The sequence below is a fragment of the Magallana gigas genome, chromosome 4 (assembly GCF_963853765.1).
Source record: "Magallana gigas chromosome 4, xbMagGiga1.1, whole genome shotgun sequence".
NCBI classification, from domain to species: domain Eukaryota; kingdom Metazoa; phylum Mollusca; class Bivalvia; order Ostreida; family Ostreidae; genus Magallana; species Magallana gigas.
In genome coordinates this window covers 38,995,583-39,011,788 of record NC_088856.1, presented here as the reverse complement: position 1 = coordinate 39,011,788, position 16,206 = coordinate 38,995,583, and the positions used below count along the sequence as shown (strand labels likewise).

General features: G+C 31.5%; 1 protein-coding gene across 1 annotated transcript in view; it reads right to left on the bottom strand.

The window, feature by feature from the left end:
- Positions 1–6,144, bottom strand: part of LOC105333143 (transmembrane GTPase fzo-like) — a 78,058-nt gene extending 71,914 nt beyond the window's left edge. The window contains exons 1-2 of the mRNA XM_034449442.2: positions 6,070–6,144; positions 4,136–4,188 (exon numbers count right to left, since the gene is read on the bottom strand). Of these exons, the coding sequence (XP_034305333.2) occupies positions 4,136–4,146 (11 nt within the window). The 5' untranslated portion in view covers positions 4,147–4,188; positions 6,070–6,144. The remainder of the gene's footprint in view (positions 1–4,135; positions 4,189–6,069) is intronic.
- Between the last annotated feature and the right edge of the window lie 10,062 nt (positions 6,145–16,206).

The following is a 16,206-nucleotide window of genomic DNA, read 5'->3' as shown; positions in this document are numbered from 1 at the left end:
AAAATAAAATAACATGAATATCCAACTGAGCTGGATATATAACATTTAACTTGGTTTTTTATTCTATAAGATTGTTTCTTGTTTGATGTATTGGTACCCTGACTGCACAATCAATTTTGATTTTGCTTTAGATTCATTGTTCACAATTTAAATTCAATTTAGTTAACGAAAGAATCAATGAAGGAGACGGTAAATTCAGACTTTTTTTAATATAGAATTCTTAAGCAGATAAACAGCAGTCATAACGCAAGAAGAATGGAAGCTTCTGTGAGAAAAACATAACCTATTCAACTGGACTAGTTGATATAAGTTCTAAAATTGATTATCTACTCCCAGGGCAAACATGCTCAGGTATGAAACACAATAACTTTGCTTCTTACAAAATACTACTTTATCATTGTCTAGAGGAATTGATTCCAATGAAGTTTTTGAAAAAAAAGGACATCGGAAACTTGGAAAACACAACGTATATGCCGAATAAGGATGAGGAGTATATGTTACCTTGGAAAATGATGGATACAAAGCAAAGTTACAATGGAAGAAAGAAGTCTGCAATTTTTCTTTAAATGAAACAATTGCACTGGAACGCAAATTTAATGTAATTACCTTTGAATGAAATAATTGCACTGCAACGAAAATAGAATGTAAATTTCTACTTTTTTTTTTTAGATCCATTTATGCTGAAAAACTAAGACAACATCAATAAGGTTCAGGAAAAGATGGATTCAATGAGAAAATAGAGCAAGTACTTTTAATTCCTCACCACCCAGTTAAAAATGAATCAAATACAACACCAATTCGGAAAATCTATGACTGCAGTTGTAAATAATTTGGAAGCTAAAATTAGCTTTAACGACTGCATTGAATCACACTTTTCACAGCTGAATAAAATCGTATGATTTTGACGACATGCAATTGTGTCACCAAATAGATGAGGAAGAAGTACTTGACATTGATGAGAGTGTAACAATTTTAAAATTAAGATGGGAACCAAATAGACTTGATTAAAACTTTCCTTTCTAAGACTAGACTTTGAAATCAATAGGAAAATTTAAACAAAAAGAGAAGTACTCAGTTAATCATCCAAGATTTTTGACCCACCATTTTGAGTTCAATCACTATCAGACCAAAACTTTTGTCAGCGATTGTTTGAAAGCTGCAAGATATATTCATTCAATTATGCAACAACTTTATAGCCAACCTATCAATCTATGGAATGTAAGGTTTTGGACTTCTGGTTCCGGTACTCCCGTTTTCGGTTATTGTTTTCGTTTTTTTTTATCATTATTAGGGCTTTTCGACTTTTGGTCGAAAAGACCTATTGTTTTCGTCTTTTTATATTATTATTATACTCGACAGTTTTTTGTCAGCGATTTTTTGAAAGCTGCAAGATATATTCATTCAATTATGCAACAACTTTATAGCCAACCTATCAATCTATGGAATGTTAGGTTTTGGACTTCTGGTTCCAGTACTTCCGGAACCTGCAGGGACAATTATAAAATTTAAAGAAAACGCATTTTTTTAAGCTAAAACGTTCAAATTTTAGATTTAGATCTTTTCGGCTTGTAGTTCAGAATAAAGAGTACAACCTAAAAAGTATGGTCCGAGGGGCCACTCTTTGACTCCTTCTATTGGTTTGAAGGGCCTAAAGATCAGAACATGTTTAAATTCCAACAAATATTTTTTGGAAGAGTTATTTCGTTTTGCTAAAAACAATGTAGAGTATAAATACTCCTGGCATACCAAGTTTTTGCGTCCCATGAATAAATACTTACTTTAAAATGATTTTTTGAAAATATTCTTCTGGAAATAGAAGTGTAGCTACTTGTTAAGTTCTGGAGTTATCTTTCTTTTCACACTGCAATTCTCATGAATTCTTATCTAAGCAACTGGTTATACCAAGGTGTTCAGAAAATTTGGAAATAGATTAGATATAATTTTTTTTGACATTTTAAATAAAAAGGGGATACTGGGGCTGTCGAATAGCCATTACTTGTTGTTGAAGACAAACAAGTTCTAGTTATTATTATTTTTCTCGACGTATTTCTGTCAGCGATTTTTTTTTAAAACTTGAAGATATATTGATACAATTTTGCAATGGTCCTATCGCAAATATATCAATCTATGAAATGTAAGGTTTTCGATTTCTGGTTCCGGTACTTCAGGTTTTTACAAGGAAAATTGCAAAATTTGATTGAAATGCCATACTATGTTTATTTTTGAAGGTAGAACATTCAAACTTTAGAACTACATTTATCATAACTAGTTGTACAAAATTGTAAGGGTAGGCAATATATCTATATCTTACCGTTTTTGAGATATAAAGCCCTAAACTTTAGAACAGGGGGGATGAAGAAACAAAAAAATTCAAATGACGATTAAAAGTTTAAATGAGGCCTGAATATTATTTTGATGAAAGTTAATAACATACATTCTGAGTTTTGTAAAAATATGTTGACTACTTCCGGTTTTATAGGTCGGTGAATATCGTCTATGGGAATTTCAGTGTTAAACTAAAATCACGCGTCATTCGTTTTCTCAAAACATTTTCAAGTCAATGTTACAATATTTCATTTGTACAATGTCACACACAATCCGTAGACCGGAAAAGGTTTTGGGTAAATAATTCGAAAAAATAAGGGATCTGCAGGGGCCAACGTTCAAAACAGCCTTTTAGCTGTAACTCTTTTACCATTCATTCGATATTAAAAATCTTTTCAGTTTATTGTTTGCAATAAAGAGTTCAATCTTAAAATTATGGTCCAAGGGGCCACTTTTTTACTCCTTATTGGGGTTTGGAAGGCTCAAATATAATAACCTTTTTAAATTTAAAAATTTAATTAAATGAGAATTATCTCGCTCTGCTGTAAGAATGAAGAACATAAATACTATAGGCATACCAAGTTTTGTGTCCGAGGAATGAATACTTACTTCAACATGATTTTTTGAAAATATTCCTCTGGAAATTAGAAGTGTAGCTTCTTGTAAAGTTCTGGAGTTATCTTTCTGTTGATATTGAACTTCTTATAAATTCCTATCCAAGCAACTGGTTATACCAAGGTGTTCAGAAAATTTGGATATAGATTAGAAATAATTTTTGTTTTGAAATTTTAAGTACAAAAGGGAAACTGGGGCTGTCGAAAAGCCCTTACTACATGTATTTGTTGAAGACAAAAAAGTTCTAGTTAAATACGTTCTTTTCGACTTGGATTATCACCGATAGTAACGAAAGAAATGATGATGGAAAGGGAGCAAGCATCAAAAAGTTCGAAATCTTGTCTACATGTGACACGAGCGATTTTCAGGCAGAGCGTGCGATTATACCCACTGGCAAAACGGTGAATTAAGCTCATCACTCTCAGGCTTCAACGTTATAAACAAAACTTTTAATAACCATAACAGACTGGACCATGCGGTCTCTAGAAACAATGTATACAAAATAATCACTCCGATGTACGAATATGTATTGCTGATTTTTGTACATATTATTTAACTTTGTATTAAAATATACTAATACTTTCCTGAAAATGTGATTGTTATTGTAAATATAATTAAATGTGTCAATGAAATATTTGAACGACTCTTTTACATTTTTTTCCAAAAGTGGTAATCATTAAAATAAACAAAATTAGATTCATGAAGTCACTTTGTTCAATCTTTTTTCAGTTTAATGATTGGCAACAGTTTTTCTCATGCGCAGACAATATGCACGTTTAATTTGACTTTAATAACATTCAATCTTGTGTCTGCATGCAGTTATCTACATTTTTGACTCATAATGTACAATATTTCATACATTTTCTCATCTTCATTTATTTGTGAATATTTTCAATATACATACGTTATCTTTATTACTGATTAAATATCATAACATATCTTATCTAATTTGTTATTTAATTAAAAATCGTTAGCTAACATATACCAATAAGTTGGCCTAAGCTAATGAATAAATATTGAAATATCAAAGAAAACAATATGACATTAAATAATATACTTTACATGTATGTTGATTTATTTTAATTGTTTTTAAAAGTCAATTGAATTGAAAAAAAGAAATTGAATTAGAATAAAATATTTAGATACCAATTATTCAACAATTAATCAAGTGGTATACAAAATGAATCAAACATACCTTTCCGCCATTGTGTTTTTTTTCTTTTCCTTCAAGGGCAAAATGTGGTTTTTCTAAAAAAAACAAAAACAAAAAAAAAACGATATTATATAACATCGCCTACTGATTTTGACGAGTAACGCACGATTGCCTTCCACTGCTTAGTTATTGGATTCCCCCAGTTTAGAGAGACATTACCCAAGGCTAAGTGCTATAAATATATATATATATATATATATATATATATATATATATATATATATATATATATATATATAAAGCACAGAGAAATTCACTTTTGTTGGAGCTCTCACCTTCCGCCTCGACCGAGGCTTGAACTCACGACCTCAGGAACCCATTCTCCTAGCAGTGAGCGGCCACCGCGCTCCCCACTCGGCTATCTAGGCAAGACAAAAAATCTTGCTTTCGATAACGAACGGAACCTAGCGCGCTTGCTGCGCACTACACAGTCGCTTGGGATACAGGTGGAATACAGTTAAACGACAATTTAAGAGGATCAGAACGATACACATTGCATAGATACACACATATATTTAAGCACAAACATTGCAATAACTCTCAAATTGACATATACCTGCCCATAGTGAATGATATATGTAAAGCACAGAGAAATTCACTTTTGTTGGAGCTTCACCTTCCGCCCCGACCGAGGCTTGAACTCACGACCTCTAGAACCCATATATATATATATATATATATATATATATATATATATATATATATATATATATATATATATATATATATATATATAAAACTTAAACAAATGAAAACACAAAGATCGAGTAAAACATAAGCGCTTTCATTTTCTTCAGATGTTTTACAATACAGTATTGTAAAACATCTGATGAAAATGAAAGCGCTTATGTTTTACTCGATCTTTGTGTTTTCATTTTTTTAAAGCTGCTTGGTCCGATTTCATATCAATTTTTATGCACGCTTTTAAACGATGGCTATGCTTAGTATATGTATAATAATAGACATTGCAGTAGTTTTACCCGTCAATTATGCCAAATTTCAATGAAGAAAAATACGTACAAAATTTGCTAACAAAACAAACGACATTAAAAGGTACCTCGTTATTTCGCCTCATGTTGAATTTCACCCCTGACGACGAGACGGGTATAGTTGTATTACGAATTTGAAATCGCCTTAAATAAAGGTCGAAATGATCAGACAAATTACAAATAAACATGTGTACATTTTGTTCGCTAACATTTCTAAAGTCTGCTTTCTTTACAATCGATGCATAGCATGCGGGTTGAATAACCCCAATCATTCGGGGGACGAAACCAAGGGGTTTCCTTTCTAAACATTCCCGTGATGCATTTTGGTTTGTTTTTTCGTTTGCCAAAAGAGAAATTATTTTTATTTACTTTGAATATTTCTAACTTTGAAAGGAGACTGATTCTGCTGGTGTAAATAGGAGAAAGTCCATAACTTTTTAAGATAAATGATTTGTATGAAAAAAAAATTGAGACTGTAATTACAAGAAAATCGGACCAAGCAGCTTTAAGTTATATATATATATATATATATATATATATATATATATATATATATATATATATATATATATATATATATATATATATATATATATATATATATATATATATATATAAGAAAGAAAAATCATCGAAGTTTATAATCAGGTGAACTGTTGACAATTCTTAAAATTTCTTAAATAAAGGACTGCAAAACAAGTCGATCTGTCATATCACATGAATTGGCTTTGTGGAAAAAAATAGCTCTGCTTCCTTGTATCATTTAATGACTCTTATTTGTATATTCTATATTGCCTTTGTACATATAACGACATGTCCTTGCATAAACAACAAGTTGTGTGAATGTTTGCTAAATTTGATACAAATAAGAGTATGAAATGAGCACAACAATTAATAAATTAAAATAATATAACACAAATCACTTACTTTTTCTTCTATGCTGATCGGGCGTTTTGATTTCCCTTCCTATTTACTGCACGTGATACGTTTATCTGCTGTTCCCGATCCTGTGAATCTTTACCAGATTGTTATCTAAAGTACGGGTGACATAAATAGTCCCGGATCCGCTATCTTTCTGTAATGTACTACAACGTTAATGGTGCAACACTAGATATATACCTTCACATGCTAGTGCAATGTAATATAATGTAACCCAAACATATATGTTTACATATTAGTGTAATGTAATATGGTGTAACACTGGATATTTAGAGGATATCTATATTGTGTGATTTTATATTTGCTTTATCCAAAGAGTTGAAATGGTGTATATATTCGCAAGGCTTGCCGAGCGAATATAACCATTTCAACGAGTTGGAAAAAGCAAATATAAAATCACACAATTACGAGGGTTGTTCGGAAATTATTGAGACATTTTCTCTTATTCTTTTAGTAAAAAAGATAAACTCTTGAAATTTCACCAAAACGTAAATCAGGATAGAGTTTATCAATGTGAACAGTTTCTTGTTCATGGCATGAATAGATCATTCCTAGTAAGCTGACCAAAGTGCCTTCGTCCTGTAACCCGGCGCAACCGCAAACTTTTCGCAACGTCATTTTAAAGCTTCTTATTGCTCCCGTGTTTTAAACACCTTACAAACGAACTGAAATAAGAATTATTCTTTATTTCTCATCTTTTGTTTTAATTTCAAGATGTCATCATTTACATTTTCTCTCATTCTTGTTTTTTTTAGAGAAAAAATCGAGATATTTTTACCCGAAAGTCTAATTACTGTGAATGTCTCCTGCAGTCATTTTATACATATTTTAGAACTGTTGACAACAGTTTGTGTGTCAAAAGTTGTTAATTAATCCCTTTGGCCTAATTCTAGTTAAATAATCAGTGAAAAAAATATGATGAACTGAAGTTCAATACCTTGTCTTGTCATCGTATAGTTTTTTTACGCAATTGCCTGGCTTTAAAAGGTCTTCTTCTGAGATTTCCACCAGTTTAATGGTTTTCGTTGCGCCGCCTTGACGTCAAAATTCAATGTAAAGTCGTTGTCAGATTTTTATTGTTTGGTAAATATATGTGTACCATATCCGTATTTCAACTCGAACATCACTGAAACTTAATCGGCAGTTAGTCGCAAAGAATAGCAAAATGAACATATTTAATTTGATTTCTTTTATCATTAACTGTAATTCTACGGACACTTATAAAGTAGATGTTTAAGTTGTTTAATCTCCGAGTTAATGGCTGCGCCGGGTACCCCGACCACCGACTTGTTTATCTACTGTCGTAAACAAAATATTAAATATTCTTTTGATATCACTTTGTTTTATTATTTGTTGGTGTTTCTTCAGTGTCTATGCCAATTTTCACCCAAATTCGTCACTTAGAAAAGAAAATAATCGATTTGTCTCAATAATTTCCGAACAACCCTCGTATAGATGTTCTATTTATCTCATACAATTTGATTTATATTATGAAGCTTTTGAGACACTCCCTTATATGACCCGAGTTGATTTTTTTCAAAGATTAAATACGATGATGCAACGTTGTGTTATGCGGTTATTGTGATCTTGCGCAATACAATTTAGTACGTCATTTCTGAGAAAAATCTAACTGATTTAATGTAAAGTTTCACTGAAATAAACCTTAAAATATTGTTTTACCTCTAAATAATTTTTCTTAGAGCTTTTTCACTTAATTCAATGGAAATACTGATCAGAAGACTTGAATAATCAAGTTTGTGGACATACACAAAGTTGCGAATGCTCGTTAGTTTTAATTTACTCCAACGAGGAACTGTTGATGTTTCATAAAACAATCACTTGCCTATGATTCGAAATTGAAAAAAGTGAATAAGGATGCTCACTGGTGGTGGAATAAAAGTCTTATGAAACATTATTTTGGTAAGTTCTTGTAATTAAACACAACCAGATCACTCTGTTTTCATCGTGTCGTCAGGATGAACTCCTTGATAGTTAACGTAATTTGCAGTTTTATAAACTTCACAAAGCAATCTGAATGTTGGAAGGGGGCTATACCTATGAAAGGTCTTGACAAACCAGAAAAACGAGTCTTGTGGATACGGTTATGTATATATATATTAACTTTGCAAAAACGAGGTGTGGGGGAGGGGGGGGGGGGGCTACCTTCCCCCAATAGCCTCCCGGTTCCAACGCCCATGCTACCCAATTATGTGTTTTCCTTCATGTTTGTAATTTAAATCTTTGACAAAGTCAATTTTGTACCATATTATGTAATAGATATAGTTATTTTGAAAGTACTAGTAAATCTTCGAAAATAGGTCACTGAAGCGTTGAAGCGAGGGGCTGTGTCAAAAATAGTTCGGACCGGAAGTATTTGATAAAGCATCACCCGTTTGATATAGCAAAGATTTATCACACGGGTAATATACACCACACGTATGAGATAAAAATGTACATGTAACAGTTGAATGTTATCAAACCTGGTGCACTATGCAAAATTATACGCCAATATACTTGGCTGAACGTATAAATCGTACTTAAACTATCGATGAAGTACATAACCAAGGTCAATACATTGGCGATTCCAGAGAGGGGGGGGGGGGTTCCGGGGGTCGGAACCCCCCCCCCTTTCTCTGGAACATATGAATTCTTTTGAAAACGTTTAATGCCTACTTAAGGGCAATTTTTCTCATTTATAATAGAAATACTGTTATTATCTCAAATAAATGCTTTTAAAATTGCTTATTTAAAGAATTTCGTACTGCGTCCCGTAATTTTGTTCTTACATGAAAAAAACTAACCAATTTTTTATCGAAACAAAGTACATTGTACTCCCCTTCAGCATCTGGGGCTCGTAACATAAAGGGTATTTAAGTCTAAGACAATGCTTAAGTAGGACTTGTGTACATTCTTAGATTTAGTCCGTATCTAGAAGAGTGCTTAGCTAGGACAATTTACCTTAAACTTAGGCGGCCGGTAGAGGTGACTTAAATATGTTTTAAAGTATTGTTTTCATACATTTAGAAGTTTCATTGTTTGTTATTTCAATTCAGCATTTGAATACAGTGTGTTTATCACATATTCACACAAAATCAATATCTTAATGTTCACCAATGTAAATGTTTTGATTTAATTGATATAACTATTAACAGTGGTCGTAATGAGCTATAACATTTTCCATCTGGTATGCAGCTGGGCTGCTGAACAGGTTGTCAACACGTAATGGTCAGTTGAGAAGAGGTAACTATATATATATATTTTTTTTAATTTTACTCTCAAGAAACATAATAAATAAATTCAATACAGTTTTTTAAATATTCTTTCACGCATGCTCACTCTCTCACACTCAATCTAATTGGTAGAGGCTGCTTAAATTGAAAAAATAACAAAAGAATTAAACCAAAAAAACAAAAACAAAAGAAAAACAAAAACAAAAAAATCATATGGTAAATATAAAAGAGTAAGAATATTAGAACGGATGAAAGCACATAAATTGGTAATTAATAAACAAAGTGTTAGTTAAGCCAAATAACATGACCAAGATTGAATCATAGTGTCAAAGATAGAATACCAGGGTTGCCAGGTATTGACAAATTTTTGCATTTCAAAATTTTTACAAGCTTTATATTTTTCAACCTTGTATTTGTTGAATAAATAAGATAAAAGTCCAGAAAGGCATGGCAGTTTGCCTTTTTTTAAACAAGTAAACAAATATTGTTTCGAACATAGAATAATTAAATTAATAACTTTGTTGTTTTTAGACATTGGAAGTTCACCAAACAAAATATTAACTACATTAAAACCAAGCCTTAAGGAAGTTGCATGGTAAATATGCAAGCTTAGGTTGCTCCATATTGTGGATACTTTTTCACAGGTTATGAAGACATGCTGAATTGTCTCAACTTCATGTTTACAAAATGAGCAACAGTCAGAGGACACCACCTTAATTTTCTTTAAGTAATGATTCACAGGTAGAATTCTATGAAGTAATCTAAATTGTAACCATTGTAGCTGATAAAGATATTTTTGAAGCTATTAATGGTGTACAAATTGTTAACAAATTACTTGATTTTGGTGATGCATTCATATCAGAATGTGTAATTCCAAAAAATAATGTTTTTTGGCAAGATGTTTTCAATTCTTTTCTCTGTGTTATAACATCTTTTAATGGGAGTTTCGTCAAAGAAAACCTCCCTAGTATTCCTGTTTGGTATAACACAAACATTAAAGTGGGAATGAAAACACTATTTATAAAAAGCTGGTATGAAAAGGGTGTCAAAATAATCAGTGATTTTCTTGATGTGGATGGAAATCTTTTACCACATGATATTTTTCAACATAGATTCAATATGAATGTCTGCATTATGCAGTATAACAGTGTAGTAAGTGCCATATCAAGATATCTTAAATCTTTTCTTACAAAAAATTCATACCAAGGGTTTATTACTCCATACATTCCAATATATTATAAATCTTTGTTGTTGCATAATAAATGTATTAATGTAGTGTATAGACAATTAAACTCTTGTAATGTAATTCCTACTTCCATATCCAAGTGGGAATCAGAGTTAGTTCAATATGGAGCCAAAATATGTCTTAATGATGCTTTTAATGTATGCTTTAAAACAACCAAAGTAACTATATAATTATGTAAACTCGCGAAACTTGAGAAATTAAAAAAAAAAGGACAAACCCTTTGCGATATTATAAACGACGATTGCCTCATTTCTTTACAATGTATATCGACTTCACGATGAAAGTATACTCAGAGTATGTGAATTGCCGTATTGGCGAGGTAAGATGAATAACAAAAGATGTAAAGAAATTCACTACTGAGTATATTATTCTATCAAGTTCTAACGGCATCGCCATATTACGCCAAAGGCAGTCTTCGAAAACGACTAGTGAATATTCGTCAAAACAAAGAAGTATCAACAATAGACTGAATACATTGCCTAAGATCCATCGCTTTGAGATTTTAAAAAACAAAAATAAGGTACATATGTATGTATATTCATGCCAACTTGAATTGTGTCTGCACATTTACATCTACCCTCATCTAATATCAAAGATATCAAGAATAAACAAGCTATTAACTTAAGACAATGATTTTATTACCAATGCATTCAAATTCGACAAAGGTAATGAAAAATTCGTTTTTACTTTTTAACATAAGCATGACTTAGCTAAGACATTGCTAAGTTTGCTTTATGTTACGGTATAAGACATACTTAAGTAGGACTTATGTAGGTCCTAAGATTCCGCCTAAGTCCTACATATGACCTGCTTAAGTCAAAATCTTAGCATGCGTTATGTTACGAGCCCCAGGTGTTTACTACACTGAGTAAACATGTGGAAAATTAAAGAAAAAAATACATAGAATTAAGCAGTATTGCTAAAAACACAGATTTAAAATAACATATACTCTGTATTTTCTACTCTATTTCTTTTTAAAAAATTGATTATAGTTCATACAGTTTTGAACTGTCAGGCCATCGAGTAAAACGACGTTCAAGTACGAGTACACGCATTCGTTTTACTTTAAAACCGATTTCAAATTTATTGTTTAGTTAATTAACTAAAGTAATTATAATAGATGAGTTTTACTTCGTTTCATACGAAAAATACAAAGAAAATTTCATGACCCGTTTATGCGGGTTATGCTATTTTTCTGGAATGCTAGCTACCTTTATACCCACATGAAACACAAAAGAATTTTTTTTGTTTTGTTTCCAAGAATTGGAAATTCTGTTACAAAAATACCGTGTAAAGGGTTTATATGTAAACCATTATGAAAATGCCCAACTTTTCAAAACTTTTCTAAATATGATCGCATTTGTACTAGTGCCGGATGGTGTAGCACACCCATTACAGAGGTCACATCAAGTTCCCTGGGACGACTATTGCTTATTACACACGTACCATGTATTCAGCAAATAAATTATTCCCATTCTTTTGTCATATCCTATCATTTAGACCTTTATTTCAGAAATCAAAATTGATAAATAGTTCAGAATTCATTTAAAAACATCAAAGACATAAAAAAATTACCAAAACATCCATTTTTATAATAGTTTGTCGTAATTAGTCTGAGTTATTTTTGTTTCTTAGTGTTTCTTTTCTATCAAGCATAGACGCACTTTCTCATTGTTGGAGACTTGAGTTTCTAGAGGTTAGATATTATGCAAATTGTCCTTACCTAAACCAACACGGCAAATCGCTCAATAATGCAGTGCACTCTGCTGTTGAAATAGATGTGAAAAAGATAGCGATGAGATACATGTTTATTAAATACAGTTGTATACGCACGGAAAACGTTCAAGAAGTCCTTGTTTATTGACAAATGATGAATTTTGCACATATTGGTTTTCATCAAATGGAACCCCCCCCCCTCCCTTTTTCATATTGCTGGATCCGCCTCTGCAATATATATACATGCATGTAAATTTATGCATATGAATTATGAACAACTAAACAATGAATTATTCAAGTAAACTTAAACTGTCAAAGTCAGACACCTCTAGAATTGTACAATGAATATATCAGGCTTAAAGTTACTGTTATCGTTATCAAACCTCTCGATTTGCTCTTATAAATTATCTATTTCTTTGTACATTAGAGGTAAACATGATACTAAACATTTTAAGTTGTTGTCATCGTTAATAAACAATATTATATGCTTTCAAGGTACGACCTAGTGCTTTTGTTTTTGTTTTTTTACGCTGTAAAAATCTGAAACTTTATTATTTGCTGATTATCCAGTAAATAGTGTTAAACACTTTTTGTAACAAACTCTATCCACCCATTGTGCCCATCTTTACATTGCCCCTCCTTTAATTCATATTTTAGTGTCCCTTGTTCTCTGTTTCTTATCAAAATTCAACCATCAAGAGATTAAAGACGAGGGGCGACAGATTATAGAGTTCACCGACTGATCTATGCAAAGTTACAATTTAAGACAGCATGCATGTCAAGTTGCTGTAGATAACATTTAAATTATTAGAACAAGTTTGTGTGCAGTACTCAGTGTCATATGTACGCCGCTACATTCTTATGCAATATCAAACAATGGTAAATGGCTCCTTAAAAACAGTCATGAACAAATGTGTGCAAACCGATAGATGGGTCTCAACGTGGGCGCTAATGAAGTAGTGTTACAATTGGGCGTTGTACCAATAATAACAATACTAATGCCTTATAATATGCATAACATGATAATGATATTAACATTTCATACACAACAATTACACGATGTTCATAATTATATAAATTATCGCTCTTACATCAACAATTACTTCATTCATGTAATTTCTACATATATATGCAGCATTACCAAATCATATATTTATACATTTAGAGATATTGCATATATATGCATCTCTATAATAACAACAATGTATAGATATATTCAGATAACAAAATATTGTTATACCTGATTGTGGATCAGGGTCTACTTCATATATTAATTATGACAAATGCTCTTAATCAAGTCAGGATCCTTTTACATGTAAACATTAATATGTGCGTATAAAACACTAATTTTAATAAATACCAACAAATAATAGTTTTATTATCTGCTTCCACACTTTGCATTCCAACTGAATAGGGTTTATGTAAAAACTATAGTCAATCAAAAATATTATACTATTTAATTAGAGTTTAACTGTGAATTAAAAAGTTAAAGAAATTACAGTGTAAAGTTATGTTAGAAGTCGTATATAGTTGTTTATCTAAGATATATAATGTCCACTTTTCCTAGGCTCGACAAAAAAATAGCCCCACCAGAAAACCACCTGCCACGAACCGCGGAAAAATTATCCCAGCCTATCATCAACCAGAATTAAATATAGAACTGACTATTTGCTATTGTTAGCTTGAAGGTATAACACGACGACTTTTAATATGAATGTTAATTTAGCACAATTGCACAATGCAATAGATCACGGTTTTCGATTCTTCATAGCATGTTTTATTTGTTATGTCTGGGGACTCTAAAAGGGTATTTAGTCATCTCGCAGTGTCCTTTTTCAAAAACTTCCACTTTGCGCTACGATTTTCGCATTACTCCGGTCTTCAGTATTTCAAAACTTAACCTCACCTTTTTTTTAGTTTATTCCAATGATATTTCCAGTTTTATACATTTAAAATCCAACATCTGACATCTGTATCACGACTTGTTCTTCTGCCTTCACATATTTTCCCAGTTAGGTGCCATGTTGATTTACAGACGATAACTGTTTACCAAAGGGGGAAAAACTCAAAAAATAACATCGGTGAAAGTAGAAAGTTGAAGAATCATCGGACAATTTTTTACTTCTGGCTGTCGTAGAAAATAGGCTTTATTTTATTTTTAAAATGTACCTCAGAAAAAAAACCTGATTAAGCGGTGGCCATTTTTCGAACTCATTTATGGCATGCTGCTGCACTGCAGGCGATTATAAGCATGTAACTTATACCAATCTAAAGGTTATATTGTTCGCACTTGTTCGAACAATTCAATTCAGGATCACATAAGTCAAAAATGTGGAAAAAAATGTAATTTCTGTATAAATATTTATACATACAATTTTATCTGAATATTTTTATAGAACCTTCCACATCTATATTTTAGGGGAAAATGGTATTTGATACAGTTGTTTTTATACCTGTTATCGCCTATTTTTTTTCTTAATAAAAAAACATTATCCCTTTTAATTTCGCTTCAATTAAGGTATATTTTAACAACTATGCTTTAACTTCACTTGAAAGCTTGATCCAAAACGGATAAACGGATACACATGAACATTGATATCATCCGGTAACTTGTGTAAGAAGTACTTATATTTATTTTAAAAACTCCCGTCATAAAAAAAACCCGTCAGGTTGTTTGCTTTTATTCCTGGTCATCAAATTGAAAAGTAGTTACATATTTGGATATGCAATCTTATGTACTGGCCATTTTGGTACACAGTAGACAAAGTAGTCACACATTATTTATCGTATATGGGGTTATTTTCGACCCTTGTAATTTTCTACAATTGAAAAAAGTCTTCAATTTGTTTAGACAAGCTATCTTTAAACAGAGATAATTAGAGGCATTGTTATTCGCCCACTCTTACATTAACCCGCTGACCGCAAGTGCGGAATGGGTTAAAAAAAAACGAGGCGAACATATATTTCTATATACAGTATGCTATTTAAATAAAGATATTTCAATATCGATAAAGAATAAAGAACATAGTATCAATGTTTTATTTCAACAGTTAACTTATATGATTAAATAAAGATCATGTATACCTTTTAAGTGCTATTAAACAGTACAATATAATTATGCATATCAAATACTGGGATGACATGAGTTAAAATATAAAGATTAATGAAGTATCTACAACTTGGAAGAAACTACAACTAAATATATGCAAGATACTTATACAATCATGTAATTAATAGTTAGAACCAATTGACTTTCTAGAGAATACGTTAAATCGTTGAAACCATATGTTTGTATAGAATTGTGTATTTTCTGAAAATGTATAACCCTTAAACTGCGAGTCGATCAGATCATTGGGCAAAATAAGGCAGAGATTATCTTAATTACGACAATTGTAGGGGTGGTTCCCTTAGATCACCAAACAATTCTCCGTTAGATTCGAATATAGAATGGTAGGCTTCACTAGCTACTTTATCAACATTGCTGATTTCTAAATTGTTTTCTTTTTATGTTGCATGTTTACTGTTAGGTTAGAACTATTTTTTTTCACATTCTGTTGTAAAGTATGTCGCGGGTTTGTTTTCATCATCAACTTATTTACTCAACTTACACAAATCGAATGTCCGTTTTGTGCACATGCGTTTATATGACGTCATGAAGGAGACTTCTCTAAGTTTTCCGCTTCACATTTTTTTAAACGTCAAATGCTCTGAGTTATAATGAATGTATCCGATTTAGATCTATGGGGTACCTATTGAAGTAGTTACATGTATTCATACTTAGTTTTCATGTACGAATCATAAGTTTGAAATACAGATTGGAAGCAATGCATCATAACTACGTAGATTATTAGCAAGAATATGAGAGTTACTTTTTTACGTTGTATGATACGGTACATACAAGCTAAGTAATGACAGTCATGTAGGGTCAAATGA